Source organism: Argiope bruennichi, chromosome 8, assembly GCF_947563725.1.
Source record: "Argiope bruennichi chromosome 8, qqArgBrue1.1, whole genome shotgun sequence".
Classification (NCBI taxonomy): Eukaryota; Metazoa; Arthropoda; class Arachnida; order Araneae; family Araneidae; genus Argiope; species Argiope bruennichi.
The window spans coordinates 22,866,584-22,891,513 of NC_079158.1; the positions used below are offsets into that span (position 1 = coordinate 22,866,584).

The window sequence follows — 24,930 nt, forward strand, 5'->3', positions numbered from 1 at the left end:
TGATATTTAAAGATGAGTTGTAGCTGTATCAATACAACATATATGCATGTGCAGTATTTTGATTCAATATTTATCGTAGCAAACCTGAGCATTTAAAGAGAGAATATATTATTAGCTATTAAGATGTTGACTGTCTACTTTGAGATACATTGTAGTTGGTAGTCTTATACGAGATGCTGATTATGTGACAAATGACTCACTCATTAGCTATATAGAAAATTGCAATTTACATGGTGAAATTTAAAATATACTATGTATTTTTTGTATCTTGTAAAGAATCTGTATTGTGGTATACAAGACTATTTGTATCCGCTTTGTGGTGAAGCTTTATAAGCCAGATAACAACCTCTGGACATGAGAGATCACTCGGCTACGAACCCAAACATTGCGAGTTCGGTACTCACTATAACCAAATCGCAACAGGTTATGTCTCACAATTAATTTGAAGTGTCTTTCTGAATATGATATAATGGATCATGTATTTGATGCATACTAAAACCTGATTCCGTGTCCTCTCCATAAAAATGCCATGTGGTGTTTTTGTAGTTAGACATTTTATATATGATATACTATTTTTGCTTATCAGAATTAGATACTGGAGAAAATAACTATTGGATCCATTAATTTTTTTTAGTCTTGATTTGTTTATTTGTTTTTATAATATATATTTTTTCATTAGATGAGACGTCATCTTTTGGAACAGCAGAGACATAAATTATTTCTTCAGCAACAATTCAACCAGAAGAAACAACTTCTGATGCAGCAAAAACAGCAGCAGCAACAGCTGGCCTTGAATACACTCAATTCTAGGCAACCAATACCTGAAAATATTCCCAACCTTCAATCACCAGCTTCCAGTCCTTTTGGGGAAAATATGAATGATTTAATGAATAACACTGTTGCTCCAAATGTTACTTTACAAGTATGTATCATTTTCTTAAAACAAGTGGTGTGTTTTAAACGATTTTTGTTCTTAAAATATGTCTACAATTAAGAGCAATTACTTAATAAATCTTCATGTAATGCTAAAGAAAACAAAATCATTATAATTTCTAAGCCTTAAATTGAATCATTATGATCATTTTTACATTTTGGGTACAGAATAATGATTGGCCTTGAATTAGGGGTATTTAGGGGTACTTACTGTATTAACCCCATGCAAGCAATTAATCACCTATGATCACATACTAATAGCCTATTAATTAACATTTACCATTTGCATGCAGTTAATGTTAAAGTTCACCAATGTCCTACTAAGTTTACAAATACCAAATTTTAATTCCCATTTGTAAAATGTCAGTACAATCTTTTTAAAAAAATGATTTATTGTATACAATAAGCTATTAAAAATTAATCTTTTTTAAAAAAACATTCAGAAAAAGTTAAAAAAAATTATCTTATATATAAATTTACGTATGATTTTTTGTCTCTCAAGGTATTGATAATTGTGATAGATATTAAATGAAGCTCATTCTATTGCTAACTTCTGTTGTCTTGGTAACAGGCTATTTTTTTAAAAATTTAATTTTAGACATAAGAAGAAATTTTGGATGATAGATCAAGGGCTTTTTCTTTAAAATGAATGATATTTCATCTATATTATTTTTGAAATTAGAAGTATGTATTATTAAATTTTGTCATCGATTGTGTTCACGAATATTTTGTTGCATTGACAGCTCAGATTGAAGAATAATATTTTCAGTGTCCCTATAAGCTATCATTTAATAATATCACAATTTATGGATGGAAATGAAATACATTGATGATTTATATGATGTGTAACATCTTTTTGTTAATTGGTTGTGTTCCTATTTTAGAGATCTGCTAGTATGCCTGAGCCACAGCTTTCACCCAGGTATTCAAATGTGCAGCAGATGCCTAATTCTGTTGCTCCACCTGCCAGTCCTTCTCAGTTATCACCCGGTCAACGTCAGCAGCCACCTTTCTCTCCTCTTCAACAGCCCGGATATCCTAACAATTATCCACAGGCTCGACTTTCTCCACACATGCAGTCACAACCAGGTCCAACCCAAACATGGGTGCAGAGAGCTTCCCAAAATCCTGCTAATCTCCAGCAACAGAATCCCATGTTGAATGCACAACTTTCACAAGTAATTATTCTTTAATTGACATAATTAACTTGACTAATTTTTTTTTATAAAACAGATTTCTTTGTTTGCACATTAAATCCATTTTTATTACTTAAAATACTTATACTGATAGTTTTTATCATATTATGACACTAATCAACCTTGCCAAGTAATTGGTTTGCTGGCTATATTTAATTAAATTTAAATTGTTTAGACAAAGTTTCATGCTCATGATTCCTTCAATTTGCCATCATTAAAACCATGTTATTTTAATTGTCTTTCATCTGATTTGTTTATTGCATACATATACTTTTCTAATGGAGATCATTTCCATAACCTCATAATGTTTATTAAAAGCGGAAATTCTGATTTATCTGTCTTCTAAATTTTACAGTATTCATTTAATTTATCCTGTAAACTACTTAGATATTAAACAGAATGCTCTTTCGCTTTTAACAGTGAAAAAAAAAATCATGCTTTCGTATATTTGATGAAACAATGTGAATGATTCTGGTTTCAATCACAACATTGGAAATATTATTGTTAAATGTACTGAAAAATATGTTTAAAAATTAATTAAATCTAGACTAAAGAATTTGACAGCAACTTAATTGGCATCATTGAAAACCAATCTGTTGGATTTTAAAATATTGTTTAATTCATTTTAGTGCAGAAAAATATTATAAAAATGTTTCGAAATATATTATAAAATATGTTCTGTTATATATTATAAAATTTATATGCTTCAAAAGATATTATAAAAAAAAAAACTTATCAAAATCTAGTTTAATATTCAATTCATTTTAATTCTAATTTAAATGTTAATAAGCAATTGAGGTCCACATTCTCATTATTCAAAATATATCTGTGCCAGTTTTGGTAGCTATATATCAAACAGTCTGTCCTGTAGAGCACTACCACATACACAGACATCTTTATTATAAGTAAAGATAGTGGAAAGAAACATTAATTTATATTATTAAATATGAGATTTCCTTATTTATTTATTAAAATCCATTTTATTCATTAGAATATTGTTTTTTTTTTAAAGAATTTGCTTATAAATACTGATAGTATTTATCATGAAAGAATGAGAAAATTTTGAAAATAAAAAAATAAAATTAGTAACTCTTTGAAATACTCTTAATGTAAAAATAATCTTATAAATTATGGCCATGACAAGCAAGAAATTAAAAAAAAATTTTGTTGTTGTTTTAACCTATAATTTGCTGACCATTACTTATTCTTGCATAACCATAAAGTTATCAAGTGCGTATCCAAACGAAGTTATTACTTAATTTATCTTTGTTTGTTTAAGTTGTTATAAATTAAATATTTATTTAAAAGCATTTGTACTTTCTTATTTATATTCATGCGTTAAACATCCATATGCAAGGAACACAAATAAATTACAATTTTTTAATTAGTTTAGATTAATTAAATTTACTGAGAAATGTTTTAAAATAATCAGTGATTAAAAAATGAAATTAAATTTACCATATATGCATATTGATGGGAAGGTTGCAACTGGTACAAAGAATTTTGATCTGAAATTAATTTGTGAATGATGTAATTTTAAGTGTGTTAACTAAAACCTTCATAAACTTCTTAGCAGCAGGCACCTTTTGCTAATCAGGCCAGATTTCCTAGCCAGCAGCAACCACAGCCTCGTCAGATGATTCACTCTATGCCTAGTCCTGGAGCCAGAAATTCTCCCTTTTCGAATCCACCCGATTCTCCGTTTCACCCACCTTCCCCTGGTGTCAACTTATACCAACAGCAGACTTCTGCTCTTCCTCCACAGGCACAGCAACCCCAACAAAGGCTTCAGAGAGCTGTGTCCATTCCAAGTGAGTATTTTTTTAATAGTTATTATTCTTAGAAAACATTCACAGCATGTGATTGTCAATGGAAATTTATTTAGTCATTAAGTAAAAATTAATATGTGTTATGGTAAAATTGTACTAAAAAGTTTGAAATTAATAGGCTGCTTATCATTGTAATTTCAATTTCTTGAAAAACAGATACAGTGCAGTTTCTTCTCTTTTATTGTTATTAGTATTCAGTAAATATTTTGTAATTGCTTTTAATTTAACATTGTAATTCATATTTTAATTAGTCAATCTATGTGTATGATAGTTTTGTCATGAAATAATAAGTATGAAAAATAAGCAATTGTAGTCCTATTTTTATACTAGTCTAGAAAGTAATTCTGTGGGAAATAAAATAATCTAAGCAAATAAGCTTCATTATGTATGTTTCATTCCGCTGGAACTTCGTTGACTTAGTTTAAACTTTTTTCTCGTTTTAGAGACAAATATTTTGATTTGATTCTTTCAAAAATCAATCCAATTAAATTAAAATCATCTGCATTTTTCTAGATCGAGTCAATTCCCCTCGAGGCCTGCCGGCAGGTTTCACGGGAGGTGATCCTATTCTCTCCCCTCAACCTTCTCCGGGAAACTACAACCCTCCTGCATCAAATTACAATGCCACTATGCCGGTCTCAACGTCCTCCACATACAACTTGGAAAACTTCTCTTATGATCAACAGGTTTATCCTGCTGCCATGATTGATAGGTGAGTTCCAAACAAAAGCATGCCGACATAAAATTACACCAAGAGCAGAACCAAGCACACTGAAACAGTGTTCCATTTCAATTTTTTTAATTTAAGTTCTCATATTACCCCTTCTCAAAATGTTATGTTGAATTAGTAATTGAAGTTAAATCTAAATAATTATACATAAAACATTTTTGAATTATCTTTGCCTAGTAGTTAATGCATCTTAATTATTCAAACAGATTAATTTAATTATTTATGAAAATGTAATTAAATCTTGTAAAGCATCTGAAACTATATTTTGAAAACCATTGTCTGACAAATCAAAATATGCATTGTATGGGATTTTTTTTTTTTTTTTTTTTTTATCTCAAGCAATATCAGTTTCAGGGGCCCTCATCAAGTTTATTCCAACCCTAGCCAGATCAATAGATTTTATATTTTTACTGTTTTCTAATTATTTTTCATAAAAATCTTTTTTAGTGTTTTAAGCTATTAATGTATCAAACATTTCCTGAGCAAAACTAATAAAAGTTTTCAAAATGGTTTAAAATTTTTTAAGGACATTTTTCTATTAGATCAATATGGCTCTTTAAATGAAAGAACCATCTGTATTTGATTTTTATCAGTTATATCTATTAGCAGAGGAAATGTGTGTCCTCTCTGTCTAAAAATTGCCATATTATTGGCCAAACTATTTGAATCAAAATGTACTTATGAGGATGGAAACAAGCACCTAAATGAATTTTTAATTAATTGAAAGTGAAGCGAAATTTCTAAAAATATTATCTTGCACAATTATCAAATATATCATCTTAAAATTCAAAACACTTTTCACCAAATGAAAAGTTAAGCATTTATCTTTTTAATAATGAATGTAATAGTGTAATTCCCCCTCCCAGTTAGAAAAATTTTTAAAAATGATTTCTACATATGAATTTGCAAGAGCAATTTCATTCACTGAAATTTAAATCACTTTCTTTGCTTCATCAAACCTTTAAATTCTTCATTTTTATTCAGTTAGTAAGTGTTATTGTATTCCTATAGTTTTTTAAAATTAAAATTTTACTTTATTTACTGCTTTTTCGTTGATTAAGAGTAATTTTATATATTTCGAATATTAGATTTTTTTTTCAAAATTGGTTTATCTCTTGTCATATTTATTAAGTGTATATAGATTATTTAGAGGATTTTTTTATAACTTCTAAAGCTATTGACATTTATGTCTATACATGCACAAAATTTGATCATATGTCTCATTTACAACTAAATGAACTGTGATTTGCTTGAAATGCATATGATTAATTACTTATTTGTTCCAAAATTATTTATCTGTACATAGATAATGAATAGTAATAAGTGATTTAGATCATGGACAGTAAAATCATAATACAGCCTAGTATAGGAAACAAAAAAAAAAAAAAAAAAAATATTATATATTGAATGTCTGAATTTTTTAGTTAATATTGTTTATAAATATAATCCATAAAATTTTACTATGCAAATCAAAAGCTTACTTTCATTCATTCTTCATTTTCTTTGAACCAGGAATCGTGGGAATGGAGGTGGAGCAATTAGATCTGAATATGTTCGTCAGGAGCTGAGAGCCAAAGTTGGAGCCCGAACTCAGCAGCACCAGGTTAGTAATAATTATCTTGATTATAGAAGATATTAATTTCTTTTCTTCTTAAAAAATTTTTTAAATAAGAATCTTACCCTGCTACCTTCTTATGTTATATCCACAATCAATATATATATAATATTTGTGCTCTTTTAATATAGAGATGAGGAAAAGTGTGGATTTTTACACTTGAATTATTGAGAATGAGTCATGCATATTTCCAGAGCAATTAAGGAATAAATGCATTTAAATCATGTAGTGCTGTAATACAAATTATCACCATTTTTTATTTGTATCTTAAAAAGAGAACTTATTACTATTTATTGTTCTTAATCAAATTCAAAAGATGTTATATAATTTTTATCCTTTTAGATTCACCAACAGTTAGTACAACAAATGCCTCAAGCAACAGGATCTCAGTCAACAAATCAGTCTATTAGTCAAGCTGATTTTGATGCTCTTGGATTTTCTCTTGATCTTGACAATGGTAAAAACAATGGTTCATTTTATTTAGTTTACTAACTCTGTACTTAAATTCATAGTTTGAAAGAACTCTGAATTAGATGTCTATTTTTTAAATTCAAATCCTTAACTTTCTAGTAATGATAGGTTTGTGGCAAAGCCGTAATTTTTGTCATATTTACAATGCATGTATTTTAAGTTCTATTTGTTAATTGAAAACTTTGTGATCCAGACAATCACTAAATTTGTTTAATATGAAAATTTGATAGTTCATTTGAACACTTATACTAAAACTATGATTAGATGAATAGTATATTAAATTAGTTAAGCAGCCTTTTTATTTTTAAGTAATGATGTGAAATAATTAATTTTGGGATTTAGAGTATATTTTATCTGTTTGTTTAGTTTTCTAAATTTAAAAATATAGTGCCTGTGACAAAAAAGAATTAAATTCTCTTAATATCCTTATTTGAATATGTTCTCATATGTAAATGCATGAATAAAAGTCAAATTTCTAATAAATTAAGCTATGCATCATCATTCATGTTTTTGATTCTTGCAATATGCGTTAAATTTATGTAATTTTCAATAGAAATGAAAGAAGCACTTTGAAAATTGAAGAAACTTATGGAAACTTTATATAAAATGCATTTCAAATCTATAAAAGAAGACTATTAAAATGATTTAATGTTAAGTTTTCACAATACATACCTTTATGTTAATACTTGAATGTTACAATTTTTACTGCATACTTTTTGCCTAAATTTATATGCATGGATATCTTATAATAGAACTATTCTAAACATTCACAGATTTTTAGATTATTTAAAATTACTAAATGCATTCCAACTAAGCAATAATTTGGAAGGGTTTTTTTTTTTTTTTTTTTTTTTTTTTTTTTGTAGAATTTATAAGTATTTATACATATGTAACAATTCCAATTCATTTGCATTCTAAAAATATTTTTTTTTCTAATCATTCAGACTCAGGCTTTATTTTAATTTCCAAGTTGCAAAAGTTTTTGGTTCCCGTGTTCTTCAATCTGTAATGTGTATAAATGTTAGAGTTCTGGAGAAATTCCCTTTGGAAGCTGTATAAGCTCACAATTGCTGCACTCAGATCTCAATGTTAATTTTCCATGGCTCTTACAAAATCTTGATAACGAATAAAAATTATTCGTAAAGAACTCCACATTTATTTCTCCTTAAAACAAGAAATACTTTACATATATGTAAATATATTTTTAAGGATAAATCAGTTTATTTACATAGTCATTTTAATTATGTGTTGAATTTGATAAGTTTGACATGATTGACTATTTTACTTCAAATAAATTATTATATGATGAATGTATGCACAATTTAGTATTATTTTAATGACTTTTCTTTTGAGTTTAATATTGATTTTTATTTCCTTGTTAGATGGTCAGCCATCTTCTGATGCTTTGTATCCTCAGTCCCTTCTTAATACTGTCGGTGGTACAAATAGCAATGATACTCAGACACGAACTGGAAGTCCTAGAGTATGTATTTTTTTTCCTTTTTTTTTTTCCTGTTGCATGTTTTGTTTGGATACATTATTCTTGATTTTAATATCGTGTAATCTATAGAAGAAATTTTATCCAATCTTAGTGTTACATAAATATGTTTATACTAAAAAAAAGAAAACTAATGTTCAAGCATTACTTATTCTTAACTAACCACCTTTGGCAACCAGACAGTTATCTGAGATATTGTAAATTTCAATTGAATCTACTATAGGTAACTTAGTGTTCATAGCTTCCTTAATAAAAAATTTTTAATCTTTTGATAGCTATACTACTCATTTTATTTTAGAAACTGTATACAGTTCATTTCGCACCCATGCCTGTCTAATTTTCTGTCATTTCAAATAAAGAGTAAAGTTTAATATTGATCAAAAAATTATTCAAATGGTCATATGACATACTTGTTGAATTGAAAAATTTTTGTAAAAAATATAAGGATGAAAGACAAATCATTGAACATTTTATTATTTACATAGTATATCACAGAATGATTCAATAAAATCAAATCAATGTACTTGTTTTAAGAATCATAATGTCAAGCTTAAAGAGTGATAATATTAAAGTGTGAGCTAAAAAGTTTTTTGTCATTCTTTATTTCTTAAGTCGAATTTGAGCCATAAAAAAGCCTGCTTTAAGCAATTAATGTAAGTGGTCTCCTCAGAACTTTCCTGCATATTTTATAAGCAATGCACTTGTATTTTATTAACTGCATGCCATTGGTGATAAATAGCTGTAAAAAGGCCTGCTAATGATCTTCAAGTGTTTTTTTGCAATTACATGCTGACTGTGATTAATGTACAAATACCAGTAATGAAATGGTTAATAACAACACAAGTAAATAATTTATTTTGGATGACCTTAATCGGAAAACCAGAAATTCACACAGAACCACAATGGTAGTTGCAAAAATCCCATACAAATGCAATTTTGCATTGTCACATTTACAAGCATTCAAAAGTACAGATGATCAGATGATTAGCCACTTCATAAATTTGGTTTCAAATTTAATAAACATCTGCACTTTAGATATTGAAGCTGTATCTCATTTCATTCATCTGATTCACTTTGTTTTATAGTCAAATTGTTCTTGAATTACAGGCATAATTCTAAAATTGCATATTTTGGATTCTGGGAGATTTGAAATGTGAATATTCATGAAAATTTTAAGCTCAACATTTTAAATCATTACAATACATTCTTTTCCTATATAAGAAAGTAAAAGTCTATTAAAATATGGCAAAATAAGCCAGGTCTTTAGAACAAAACAGACTTAAATATTAGTCACATCAATGAATACATTATTGTAAAATACCTTTAAAAGTTTAATTAAATTTAGACAAAAAAATTGTGGAAACTAAAAATGTGTCATTTAAAAGTTTTTAATTTTAAAATGGTGTAAAAATTTTTGCGTAATAATATTTTTGGAAGTAATTCTGGAGAAACAACAAAATCTAAGTTAATTAAAGTTTTGAAGGAATTTCTTCAAGGTGCACATCCTTTATTCCAAATATGTGCTAAATTTGCCAAACTTCCACATATGTTCTAAGTTCTTTGCTGTAAGTCGGATAGTCTGGCCTGTAGGTCACCAACACATATAATTCTATTACTAGTCGTAAAGAGATAAATTTATACTTATTTATTATTAATTTATTAAAAATCAGGCATGTTACTTATTAACTGAAATGTAAAGAAATCGTGAAAAAATTGAACTGTTATTAAATTTTTGAAATTTTTTTTATCTTTCCTTGTTTTTGAATGATTTTATACATTTTTCTCCTGAAAATATGCATACTCTTACATGTTTTTTTAACCAGAAATTTAAAAATATTTAATTGAAATATGCTGTTTTTATGATTGTTGTATTATTTTGATGTGAATGATTTATTCTAAGATTTTAAAACTGAAATATTCTCTTTAACGATCATTTTCAATATTAAATTAAAAATTTAATTTCATTTAAGTAATATAACAAAGGATTAATTGGAATTTTTATTTTTTATTGTTCTCAATAAAATTTGAAAATGATTTTATTAACTTTTTTTTTTTTTTTTCTCCTTGATGCAGTTTCAAATGGAGGAACAAAGACCTGCTGAACAGAAGAAATCACTTCTCCAACAGTTACTTTCAGAGCCTCCATGAAGTCTAACCTTAACATTTGACAAACTCTTTTTAGAATGAGACAAAAAAAAAAATATCTTCAAAAAAACTTTTAATTTTGATTATACTTTTGTTTTCATAATGTGAAAGAAACAGCAAAAATAGCATGGAAAAAAAAAACTGGTTTCCCTTTTCTAGCCAGCCCTGTTCTTGGAGCCCAAATCATCTCTTTGCTTCTTTTTTGTTTTTTGGTCAAGTCGAATTTCGAAACAACTCCTCTTGTTATATTGTACCATCATCCACTTCTCAGGAACAGAGCATAAGTGCTCGAATGCTCTTATTTTCTTAACCATCAGATGATTGGGAAACTCACTGGAATTAAGTCATCTTTTGAAAAGAAAAAAATTAAAAAAACCAAACACTACCAGCTTTAACTAACAAGGAAATAGTGTACATATTGCATATATATTGTATACTCTATGTATACACATCATCGTAAGCTAACAGTTGCATAGTTTTGCAACTCCTAGGACTATGCTGTTTATGGGCTACATTCTGCATTGAACTTGCCTGAATTTGTACAGCATGTTTGTGTTTGTATGCATGTTTGTCATGTACATATATATATATATAAAATAAATCTATATATATATACACACACATAAATAGAGAATATTGTATTTGCATAGTTATATTCATTATGGACTCTGCATGTTCAAAGAAAACAAAGCATACCTGAGTGTATAATTTGTTTTAGCGTGATTTGGCTTATGTTCTGCGAGCTGGAAGACTATGGCATGAAAAAAAAATACAATGTGATCTAGTTTGTATTTGTCGTTTTGTACTAAGATTTTTAGCCTAAAAAAATTATTTTAAAAGTGTAGTTATTGTGTAGAGTGTGAATTGTATTTTACATTATACATATAAAATATAAAGATGTATTAAATTTTGCTTGTATAGAATTGTTAAAAATTATTAACATATTTTTGTACGGGATAGAATTATTTCTTTGGCTGAGAATATTTGAAAGTGTTATCCTTGTTTTGAAAATTGTCGAAAAGGATTTTATTTAAGAATAGAAATGCTACCCATTTTTTTTAATTTAAGAATTTAATGGGCTTTATGATACGAAGCGATACATTCCAACAAAGTTTTTGTTTTCTCCTTCTGTTTGAGATCATGGCGAAAACAAAACATGAAATTACAATCTTTACTGAAAGTAGGTCAAGCCAAATTATTTTTGAAAGGAATCCATGTGATAAGTTTATATTATTGAGGCTTTATAGTCAGACTTTAGTGATTTCTCCCGGTAACTGTATATCTTTCTAACTATTGTGATGCATAATGATGTACAAAAGGGAATTGTTTGTTAAAAGAGAGATTAGATTGTGAAAAATATACTATTTTATGAAGTTCTGAAAACTGAAATAGTTTAGATGTTAAAAAGTTTATAACTTTTCAGAATAGATCTAGAAATTTGCAGATGTAGTCTTGTGCCTTGAACGAGTGATTAAATTTGCTGATTGTCTCCCCATTTACTGAGTTTAAATCTGAATCGGAAATTTGTGAGTTTGGTTTTGGTTTGAAATGGATCGAACAGACTTATTATTATAACATATGTAATCATTTTTCATTTCAAAATTTTGAGATTGAGTAACATTGTTAATTATTTTAAATGTTAATGCTTTTATTTGCCGATGTTTCAGTGAAATCTTCAAGTATTGCTTGCTTGATTCATCATTTTTATTTTCTAAATTAAAAGTCAATTTTTTTTGTTAATTTTAATATATTTGTGTTTATAAAAATTTTTACTAAATGCGAATTTTATTTTACACAATCTACTGATTAAACTAAAAAAAAAAAAAAAAAAAAAATCACTTTATCGTCATTATAATATTTTTCTTATTCAAATATCTTAACTCTTTTGCATTTACATTGGGGAGATGTTTTATTTAAAATTGAAAATGTAATTGAGATTCTTGTCATTTAAATTATTTTCTTGGATTCACATTTAAAATTAATTAACATGTTATTTGTCCTTTGATAATTAGTTTAATATCATACTTGTTTCTTAACAAATATATAATAATCAGATCATAATTATATAAATTTTATTGTGATTGGAAAATATTTATGTTTATATATATGTATGTGAAGCTAGTCTGAAAATTTTAATTTATATCTATGATATCTATTTAAAGAAATTTAAATTGATGTGCAGGAAAACTTTATTATTATTGTTTATTATATTGTGTACAATTTTTTCTATTATTTCCATGTGCTTTTCTGAAATTTTATTATCTTTTGTCTTTCAGAATAAATGAATATAATTTCTTAACAAATTATGGTATGGTTTAAAGTATATGATTAAAGAGTGATGTAGTTATCTCAAGAATGTAAGAATTGCATTATTATGTATTTATTTTTAATGACAGTAACATTTTCAATGTAAAACTGGCCTTTTATAACTATTTTACAGTAGTAAAAGTGCCTAAGATTTGTAACCTGTTTAGCATGGGGATTTGCTAAGTATTTAAAATTGATTTCAAAAATTTGCATTGGAAAAAGAAACTATATAGAGATATTTGGGATAAATATTTGTATTAGTTCAAGGAAAAAGTAAAATATTTTAATGCATATGACTAATCACTTTTCATTCTAAAATAATTTTGAATCTTTTAAATGATTCTGACCGGATCATACCTAAATTGATTATAATGTTTATACAACAACACCAAAACCAAGAATAACTCAATGTGGAGTTAATGTTTTATTTTTAATGAGATTATCTGGTAACATTTTTAAACTTTGAAACTGACAAAAATAATAAACTATACATTTTTTTAATGGTTCTGATTGATTTATACCTAAACTGATTATATTACTTACATAACTGAAAAAAAAAATGTTATTTTAAAATGTGATTAGTTTTTTTAACATGCTTCTTAAAATTTCAAATTGTCATTAAAAATATTAAATTTTATGTTTACTCAAAAATCTAAATTCAGCATGGCGAATCATGGCAATGTGAGTTTATTTAAGTAATCAATCATTTAAGAACTATAAAAATAAGAAAGAAGGAACATTTGAATCATGTTATTTTGGTAAACTATGGTGTTTCTGCTTATAGTAAAGTTTCATTGAACCTGAGATATTATAATGCATCTGCTTCATTTTTTTCTTTGAGAGAAACGATTTTTAAAATGTGAAATATATATTTAAATTAATCTTCATATATATACAATTATTTTTCATGCTTTAATATTATATATATATATGTATATAAATGTACTACTAGTTTTCAAATGGATTGTTTCCTAATTATAAAAACTGTTCACCTTTAAAATGTAGAATGTGTATCCATCTTTCTCAATGGACAGTTATACTTCCCTTCTTTTCTCTGTTGTTCTGATCTATCATTAACCATTTCCAAAATATTTAAGACGCACTTGTTACGATGTGACAATTTATTCTTTAAGTTCCTAAAAAAACCTATGAATAACATGTTGTTACTAGAGCTCCTTTCATTATTTCTTTACAGTTAAATTGTTTATAATATTGGATCTGGAAAAAATATAATGTATTGCTTTTAAAAGTTAAATGTACAATTCATAAGGAAAATTTTTATTACAGTTATTATTCATCCTTCGCATATTTGTGTGGATATGTTAATAATACTCTTGTTGAATCAAAGTCTTTGTTATATATTTGATCTGTTTAACCAAATAGGGCTCAAGACCTAACAAAATATCTAATTTTCCAAATATTTATAGATAATAAATTTCAATTTATTAAGAATGTTGATTGTCATCCTAAAATTTAGGAAGATTGTTAATCTGAAGACATACATTAATTGTTATCTGGTAAAAGTGTTTGAATAGTTAAATGCTAAATTTTTGAAACATCTTGCTGATACCAATCAATCAATGTTAGAATTTGTTTTCTTTGTTTGAAGATAAATATCAATGTTAGATGTTTTCTTTTATTTATTTTGTATAGAAAATGACTTTTAAATTTTCCTTTGAATATCTTATTAACTTTCTAATATTAAACTTATAAAAGCTATAAATAGTAATACTTCTGACACCTTTAAATTATTCAACTTCTTTTTTTGGGGGGGGGGAAATATTAAAAAAGGCAATGATCTATTGAAACCAATATTTATCTCATTTATATTTTTTTTTATTGATTGATGGAGCAAGTACAAAATATGTATTTTGATATTCTATATTAAAGAGTGTTTAAAAATGGATCAAAATATTGATATTTTAAAACTACAAAGTCATTCAAAACCCGTTTCATTATTGCCTTCAGTGGTTTGGTAGGTTAAAGAATTTGAATTTTAACAATCTTCACCTGGTTATTTTTTTAAAAGTTGCCCAACTTTTGAAAAATCTAATATAATTGAAAGGAAATGAAAGCCCCCCCCCCCATTTTATCAAACAAATATTTTTCCTTTAGAAAATAATATGTCAATCCTTAAATTTTTATAACATTGAAAATTTCACTGATTAATAAATTTAATATAACAAGGTTGCATTTTTAGAAGAATCAAAGGTTTTCTTTTAATCACTTGTGGAAACAGATAGTGATCATTAGCAGTTGTTTTATATAACAGTGCATATGGAATCGAAGCGAATTATTTTGAAGCCCTTGTTCTTGTATACAATAGTGCTTTCTATTTTGCATGCTGTTTGTTTAATGTTAATTTTCATATTTGATAGTAGCTTTAGGTGGATGAATGAAATAAAAATGACCACAAAAATATGTCCAAGTGATATGACTAATGGTCCAAAATATGAATACCAATATTGCCAAAACATAGCTTATTGTGCACTTTTAATAGCCATGCATGATGCATTATATTTCAGAAGAATATTTTTATAATAGATTATCACATTAACATTTTAGGTTGGTTGCATTCTATGCATTGTGTGCTAGCTGAACTTAAATCAAGAATTTTTAGTATGGAAGATTTCCCGTTTGTATTAGCAGAATGCATGCAACTGCTGAAAGGGAAATCTTTTAACAATTGATCTTTGATAACTTGTAGTTGTAAAAAAGTGAAGTGTTGCTCATAGAATTTAGTTTGAAAAAAACAACATATATTTATACTTAAAGAAAAATACATATAGAGTTAGAGGTTAATAATAAGAAAAAAAATGAGTTGTGAAATTAGTGTGGTGCCTTGATGAAAAAGAACCCCGATAGAACCCTACTTAGAAAACTCAGTTTTTCATTAGGAACAAAGAAAAGTATTCAGATTCCCGTGGTGATCGATTGTTATCAAAATCAGTTTACGAATCATTTGTGATAATATCCATGTGTAAAGTTAAGTTGAATCTTGCCATTGTTCATCATAGTAATAATATTGGTTGGAAAAATAACTGTGATTATTACTTGATAATAATTACCTTCATATAAAATATATGTACCTAAAAATTTGATTGAATGTTAAATCTGTTGTTCCTACATCAGCATTGCAATTAATGTGAATATAAATTAAAAATTTATTATAATCTCTTCCCTAGTTGCCCTCAGTTTTCTCATTCCCAGCCATACCATAATGAAAAAAAATGGATTCTTAAATTGTAAAAAAATGTAATATTTTTGTAAATTATTTTATTGTGATAGGAAACTTGACAAATTATTATTTTTGAAGACTATAATCATTCTTGTGAATTTTTTTCTCACTTTCATTGATTGTTGTCATCTGTGTAGCATCTTTAGTACAGAATTACAAACGACAAGCACCAAGTTAGAATCCGCACCCTCAAATTATATTGTTATTGGACCTGTATGTTACTACTTTACATGCACACGTACAGAACTGATTGTAGATCTGTTTGACTTTTTTTATTTTCCAGAGGATACCAGCGGCTAAATTATTTTGTCATTATTATCATGAGAGTAATGTTTAAAAAAAATTGCAGTGTTTGTTTTCTTGGGAATGTGACAGTTGCAAGGGAAAATTTTTTGAACATACACAAATTGTTTCATTGAAAATGCTTTTTGTATAGTTTGACTTCATCATTCATTTAATCCTTTTCTCAGATTAACTGTGAATTAATAAAATGGGTTTATATACTGTTTTTTATGTGTGTGTGTCACTTATTTATTGTGCTTTGATTCTTCCCTCTGTCAACGTACATTTCTGAATAGATTCAGGCAGTGCGGTGAATGTTTTTTAGTAGCCAATTTTATTTATTTTACTTCGTTTCATTCTGTCAAAATTTTAAAACTAAATCTTTAATATTTCAGATTTTTGTCTTCCCGATGGTAAATGTAATATATAATGCAGAAACATAACGTACACTGTGCTCTTAAGGATTTCTGTGTATTTTTCCTATTTAAAATTTAATAAAACTTGGTTATTTAAAGTAATTTTTAAAAAATATTTTTGAATTAATACAAGTTTTTAGTAAAAAATTGTTAGCTAATTAGTGATTAATTTTTAATTAAACAGAGCATTTAATTTCAAGTTATTTGTCCACAATTATTTTCTCTGTCATAATGATATAAGTTTAAATTTTAAGGATCTCTATTTCTAAGGATCTTTTTTTATAGTTTTTTCAATCAAACTTTGTGAGAAGAGAGAGATAGATGCTAAATATGCCCTAGAGTAATCATAGCATCACAAAGTTGGCAAAATACAGCAGGATACTTTTTAACTAATTTTTTATCATTAATTGTTCATTTTCTTCTCAAATCTAGAACTCAAGAATATTTTTTCCACAGTGGCAAAACTTTTTAAATTCTAGCATCTTCGATGCTGTTCTTTTTATAATTTCTTTCTTTCAAAACTTAGTTAAAGGAAAGAGAATTCGCTTAGAGCAACCATAGCATCACAAAATTAGCAAGTAACGAACATTTTGTAACGTATGTTAACTGCATTATGCGTCTTGATTGTTATCAAGCTATTAAAGATACCTCAAACTAGTTAATATTTTTAATTTTTTGCATACTATAGAGAAAGTATTGTAACTGTCAAAAAATTCGAACTCGAAATTTTGACAAATCCCCACGTTTTAGACCACCTTGAGTTTCAAAAACATATTTTTGGAAAATATTCGTCTGTCTATCTGTGACAAAGATAACTCAAAAAAGCTTTGAGCTAGCCGATTGAAAATTGGTATATGGTTTTTACATCATATTTGCTGATTTCTAACAAATTTTAAATAAAATCTGTTCAGAAGAAGCCCGGCTGTCCTATTATAAGTCAATACTATGACTCGTATAAGATTCGGTTAGATATAGATAAGATTCAGTATGCAGATTTATCATCTATAGTATAGAACTTGTCAAAGTTGGAGACAAAGCCAATCACGAATTGACTGCCTGTCGGTCTGTACTTTCAGAAACATGTAAACGTGATAATTCAAAAACGTAATATATGAAATCTTTTATGGGATTTTGTGACTACAAGTGCAGTTTTGTGTTAAATCTTTCTTTTAATCGGTTGAGGAAAACGTGCCTAAAGCACAAATTTGATACTATTGTTGGCATAAAAGTGATTAATCGCCAAAAAAACTTCAAGGATGTCACGATAGATTCAATAAAAATGCTGAATTCACGCCAAAAAAATATTTCATAACTACAATGCCATGTAAGACATTCTCGGCATGACAAGTTTATGAGAAAGTTTGCGAGAAAGTTTTTTGGAGACCGCTCTCGCTAGTTTAAAATGCTTTCATTTTCGAAAACACTTTTGAAATACTAGTTAGATATAAGACGCATACCTTTTGAATAGCCGTAAAGATTAGAATAATAATTATTATTTTTAAATGGAACATTGAAGTACTGATATATTTTTACTTTCTCCTAAAAGTTATATTTTTTTTAAATGTAAAGTATCGTCATCTACAAGAAATTCGAACTACAGATTTTGACAATCACGTCTGTAGGTCCGAAAAACACATTTTTTACTTTCTCGTGTAAAAGTACAGAGAAAGTATAATCGTCAAAACATTCACACTCGAGATTTTGGAAGAATCACTATGTTTTAGACCTCCCTGAGTTTGAAAAATACATTTTTGGCATTGCCTGTCACAAATTTAACAACTCAAGAAAGCTTGAGATATTGAAATGAAATGAATGAATGAAATTTGGCATATAATCTTTACATCAAATGTCTTTTCTATCAAATTTTTGAGCAAAATGTATTCAGAAATCTGGGTGTTAGAATATAAGCTAACCCGATAGCTACAAAATAAAGACAAATGGGTGAAATTCGATACACAAATTTAACATCTATAGTGTAGACACCTGTCAAGCTTTGAACAAATCCAATAATGGGTTAAATGTAGGTCAGTCTATATGGGGAAAAAAAACAATCCTTGGCTTACATTTGTCCACAAAAACATGTTAAAGGGATGAGATTATAAATATAATAAACTGTAAAACTGGTCCAATTATGACACAACATTCAACAAATAATGCAAAAGTTTACATGTTAAGGAAAAGTCATCTATATAGCATGGATTGAATATATTTAAATAAATATCTCAGTTTGAATTCTTTTATTTTTATTTTTGAAAAATATTTCGGGAGTCTCCAAGACTTTTAACACCTGCCCCTTTTATGGGGGGTGACCCATTCTGATAACCGTCTACGTAGTTTACATCCTTTTCAATGTAATAATGTTTGTTTTTTTGGTGAGTCAGTGAAATGCGAGTGAACTTTTTTGGGATTCAAGTTATCTCGACCAAAACTGAAATAGAGATTTGCGCAGCACTTTCCATTCTATGACATTGACGAGGCGTAAACAGGAGTGACCTTTTCTAAAGATGAACACATTTCTTTTGCAGAAAACGCTTTCATCAGATAATATCGAAGAGACTTTTTTATGCTTAGCATTCAAAACTAGAAGTATTCGATAAAAAGGAATTATATACATGATGTAATGATGCTTATGGAATTTTTTTTATTGAATTATAATTAAAACTTTTAGAAATATATGTTCTTTTCGTTTTAGCACATGTGTTAGAAATTAGATTTATTAAAATATAAGCGTTTAAAACGTTTTTTGTGTCGTTGGTGTATTTTTAAATGTGACCAAGACAAAAGAAGGAAACAAGAAACAGCAACGAATGAACGTATTCTTGCTGTTTTAAAAATCTCTGTAACAACAATAACAAAAAGTATGAGTTTAAATATACGTACGTGCAATATACAGGGCGTTCGCTATTATCATGGCCCAAAAGTTAGTTTTTTAAAAAACGCTAGCGATAGACATAAAGTTCCGGTTGGAAAAATATTTTAAATGGCGAGAAGAATTAAATTTTTATATTTTATATTGCTTAAGTAAAAAAAAAAAAAAAAAAAAAAAAAATTCTAAAAAAGTTACAAATTTTAATTTTTATATGGTCCCCTGTTCTGTCGGTCATGTATAACAACAACAACAATAATAATAATAAATGACGGCATTCTAAAACGTATGATAGAAAAAAAAATCCCATTGTTTTATGATTTAAACCGACAGAGTTATTACTATTTAACCTAAATAAATGTCGTATCCAAAATTATTATAAAGAACAATTAAAAAAAAAAAGTAACAACAGTGCATAATTTCAATTTGCCAACATTTACTAAAGATATCATTTTAGGACTCAAATTTATCAGTGAAATTCGCCTACAATAGTGATTTTCAACCTTTCGTAAGTTGATCAAGTCGCAAAAGAATGATTTTTTAAAAATTCCTTTTATTATTATTATTATTTGTTTAAACGTTAGTGTCAAGAATATTTTACTAAATATTATCAATAGCACCGAGAGTCTGTATAAAAAGTTAGATTTCGTAACTTATTGAGATATATGTAAATATGTAAACATAATTTTCAAATGTATAGCCAAAAAAAACAAAACAACAACAACTTTTGGAATAAAATTCAATTTCTCTCACCACGGGAGTTATAATTTGTGCGCGATAAAGAACGATAAGACACGTCTATTCACATCTCGACATAAAAGCAAAAGAGAGTAATTTTTCCCTTCAGTGATTTTACTATAAGATTCCGAAGGAATCTAAGTGTCGACTTAGTTAAGGTAATCTTAGATATCTTTGAATAGAATATGTAGATGCTAGGGAATTTTAATTTTTCACTTGGAGGGTGGAAAATTGCAACAATCATCAGTTTTTTGGAGCTCGTGTTAGAAATAATTATTATATAAAAAATGGGATTTGGTTTATGAAATAAGAGAACGATTTAGAATGAAGTGAACACGGGCTAATTCAAGATCAAAATTAGGAAATCGATTAAAATTTTAATTAGATTAGGAAATATCATTGCATATATTTATTAACTCAAACAACATAAAATATAATTTTTCCGGTCTGTGCGGGCTTGTTCAGTTATAAGCAAGATTAGTGGACTGAAATTTCATGAAATAGATTTATGGAAAGAAGCGTTATGCGTTACAATTTTCGAAGTCTACTCCACTCCCGTTGCCGAGAGCATCACAAAGAGTCGTGCCAATTGGCGGAGAGTTCCGGCGCCAAGTCGAATTAGACACCGTCCTTTAAAACAGTTTTCCAATTGGAACGTATATCTAGAACGATATAGAAATTAGCTATTGTTCCATGATAAGAATGGACTCTCTTTTCCTCTTACATACTGACGATAAATTGATATTCAGGATTTTTTCCTATTATAAAAATGACATTTAAAAAAACAGGAACCGTATTTTTTTTCTCTTACTTGACTATATTTAACAGCTTATTAGTTTATGTTCTATGGAAATGAAATTTAAAATACGAAATGTTATTATTATTAAAAGAAAATCTTTGTAATTATACTTCTTCTTATATAAAATTTGACACAGAATAGAAATCAAATATGAATTATCGATGAATCTTTTTAAACTAACTCAACTCAATCAGTTTGATTATAATTACTATTAGCAGAATGATTTTCTTAACCAATAGCAAACTTTCAAAGTTCTCGGCAGTCCGCAAACACGAGTGTCCTTTCCCGTGTGCAGTGATGCAACATGATGCGTTTTGTACTCTGTAAATATAAAGATGAAAACTTTGTAGCATTTCGATCCAAAATTTGACACATGCCTACAATTTTGGCTACAAGACCCCATGCCAAATGTTATTTATCTAAATTGTTGAGTTTTTGAGATCACATTCGCATACGTCGAATATACGAACAACAAATAGTCCCTCATAAACAGATTGGGCCAAAATTTAATGCACATTTACTCATATTTCTAATAAGATATATATAACATTACATCTAATATTATAAATCTGTAAACTAAATTTCATTTATAAATTTATATGTTTTTGAATTATTGCATTCTTGTCATGAAAGGCAAACAGACTTCGCTCCTTCGGATTTCGTCCAAATTTGATCGAAATAGTTTTAACATTAGATAGTTTAAACATTACATACAAAATTACATCGCTCTAATTTTCAATGTGTTTTTGAGTTATCATATTTCACAAATAGACAGAAGTTCCAAAAATATTTGGAGATCTGAAACGTAGAGACTCTTCAAAAGCTCGAATGTTTTTGATGATTACAATACTTTGGTACCTAAGCTTGGTAACAAACGTGGCGACCATTTACTGTGTGTCCGCCAGGAGAACACTTCAGCCAAATGTCTATGTTCATGGCTGTCGCTAAAGAAACCGGTTACTGTGGAAAGAGTTCGAGTAGGTAGAAGTTATTCAAGTTTCTTATATTGGCACGTTTAGAGCCAAATTGGCGATATTTTGTATTATTACATTTAATTTTTAAAAACAAATTCAAAAAATGATTCACTAAATTCAAAATTATTTTAATAATCGAAATCTTAAAAATATCAGATATTCCTGCTATATGTATGCAAAGGACAACACAAATTAAATAGAGAAACTAAAAAATTCATATATCTAACGATTGTGAAATAAGAAAATAATCAAGTAAGAAATCTAAATTAGAACCATACTTGACAAAAAATTATCTTCATTTCATTTGTTTTAAAATTATGTAAGTAATTAAAATCGAACTCTTTGGAACAAACTCGTGTTGATCTGTCATTTAGTATAAAAACAATAGTCAGCTATTTTCAATATGCATAAGATTTCTGAAACATAATCAACTTAAAATAATTTACAGTTTGTCCTGTCTTAAATTGAAAGGGCATTTTCAAGGATGTAAAAATTTAAGACACAAGTAAAAATTATTAAATAATGAAATGCAGTTAATATTAACCAAAGAAAATATTAATCTAAATATAAAAATCTCGTGTCACGGTGTTTGTGTTCGTACTCTTCCGAAACGGCTCAACTGATTTTTATGAAATTTTTTATGTGTATTTGGTAGGTATGAAAGTAGGTCGTAAAGCACATTTCATAACACTAGGTAATTAGGGTGTCCCTGTCCACGTTCAACGTACGCTGAGGAGATCAACGCTTGCTTGAAATTATCGCCACTGTGGCGTAATGTTGAAAAAGTCCAGCTAAAAATAAACATGTGGGTCCAAAAGCTACAAGATCCATCTGCGGACACATTCTCGGACCAACTGTTAGACATTGGCGATGAAAAAGTTACTGTCCATGAAAAAACTGGATGTATAAAATTGCCCACTAATTTCTGCACTGTCGTTGATTCGCAAAATGCTCTCATTGACCGCATATTTCCCGAGGTACGCACGCAATACATAAATTATGCGTGGCAAGTAGAAAGAGCCATTTTGGCAGCAAAAAATGTGGACGTCGACGATTTAAACTTCAAGATACAGCAGTCGTTGCCAGGCGACTTGGTATCATACAAATCGATCGATACAGTTTGCACTGGATTTGCCAGGCATGTAACCACACCTTCTACGACTGAAAGTTGGATCTCCGGTTATTTTACTTCGGAATTTGAACCCACCAATGTGCAATGGCATGTGATTGGTCATTAAAAAATTGATTCAAAACGTTATCGAAGACACCATTTTGAATGGGAAATTCCGAACCGAAAATGTTTCGCTGCCACGAATTCCAATGATTCTCACAGACGTGTCAATCGAATTCAAACGCGTTCAATTTCCTATTAGATTGGCATTCGCAATGACAATCAATAAGTCGCAAGGCCAAACGATGTCTGTTTGCGGCTTAGATTTGGGCACACCATGTTTTTCACACGGACAATTATACGTGGCATGTTCTCGCGTGGGCAAACCATCGAGCTTATTTGTGTTGGCTAAAGAGGACTTTCAAAAAATATCGTACACTCAATTGCTCTTCGAAATGAATATGGATTTTCTTTATTTCATTTTTATACTTTAGGATAAAAAATATATTACTTTTTTCACTTTACGTTTAACTTTTAAGAAATAAAACAATATATATGTTTGTTACGTTAATGAAATACATTGTATTGAGAATGAATGGTTGGTGTTTTTTTGTTTTTATGGGCGATCATAGTCTATAGCACTCCATTCCTCTGTGGTGAATAGCTTATAAGCCAGTTAACAACTTCGCTACCCGAACAATTGCTTTTGTATCGTGGTCATGTTACTTTGCTGCGAACCATAAGGTCCCAGGTTCTATCCTCGCTCATACTAATTCGCCCACATTGGTGACCCAAAAGTCGTCAGACTCACTTGACGCAGCAACAGCATCAGCAACCGCTTGCCATAACGCTTGGAGCTACTCAAATGGGTACAGGCACATTAAACTCAACAGCTAAATACATCACCACTCAACAGCCATTTAATTCGTCTCACCTCCGACTCACTGGAGGGAGAGTCTGCGGTGAATAGCTTATAAGCCAGTTAACAACTACGCTACCCGAGCAACTGCTTTTGTATCGTGGTCATGTTACTGGGCTGCGAACCATAAGGTCCCAGGTTCTATCCTCGCTCATACTAATTCGCCCACACCTCTTTCTGTCATAGATCTCATCCCCACACACTTACAATACATTCGTTATTTTTTAACAACCAAAATATTCACTAGAAATAATTTATATGGCAGAACAACGTTTGTCGGGTCAGCTAGTAAAATATAAAAGTGAACTAAGCGAATATAAAGACACGTGCCACTGCGGCTAAAGCGAGAAGACGAATTACCAAGAATTTTTGTATGTGTGTGTGTGTGGCTTCAAATGGACGCCAAGAAAAAAGAAACCTGTAGACTTCTGTCCAATTCCTCCTATTCGAAATGAGTAACGAAAACTGTTTCTATAATGCCCGCCGTAAGCATAGACATTTGGCTGGAAATGTTCTCATGGTGAATGCATTGTAATACGCATTAAAAACACTGTACATTTCTCTTCCTTACTAGGTGACTAACTGTGCAGGAAAGCAATATAACATATTCGTATAGACAGAATTGTTAGTCCTTTTTCTTAGACCGATTGAATCCCAAATATGACAGATCCTTTGATTTCAGTATCAAGAAAACATAAAATATTCAGTATCAAGAAAACATAATCGATTGGAACATTCTTTGTTGTTGTTGTTGTTTGTTTGTTTACTTTATCTTCAGAAGCAGAGGATCATTTTGAAATATATATATATATATATATATATATATATATATATATATATATATATATATATATATATATATA

The 24,930-nt window shown here is 28.4% G+C and overlaps 1 protein-coding gene across 6 annotated transcripts in view; it reads left to right on the forward strand.

The window, feature by feature from the left end:
* Window positions 1–16,470, forward strand: part of LOC129981734 (nuclear receptor coactivator 2-like) — a 378,069-nt gene extending 361,599 nt beyond the window's left edge. For 5 of the 6 annotated variants that reach the window (XM_056092698.1, XM_056092699.1, XM_056092696.1 and 2 more), the window contains 8 exons: window positions 680–922; window positions 1,818–2,111; window positions 3,703–3,940; window positions 4,472–4,670; window positions 6,201–6,291; window positions 6,646–6,760; window positions 8,157–8,257; window positions 10,346–16,470. In XM_056092698.1, the coding sequence (XP_055948673.1) occupies window positions 680–922; window positions 1,818–2,111; window positions 3,703–3,940; window positions 4,472–4,670; window positions 6,201–6,291; window positions 6,646–6,760; window positions 8,157–8,257; window positions 10,346–10,420 (1,356 nt within the window). In that variant the 3' untranslated portion in view covers window positions 10,421–16,470. The remainder of the gene's footprint in view (window positions 1–679; window positions 923–1,817; window positions 2,112–3,702; window positions 3,941–4,471; window positions 4,671–6,200; window positions 6,292–6,645; window positions 6,761–8,156; window positions 8,258–10,345) is intronic. The other variant, XM_056092700.1, reaches the window with a different exon arrangement.
* The last annotated feature ends 8,460 nt before the right edge of the window (window positions 16,471–24,930 follow it).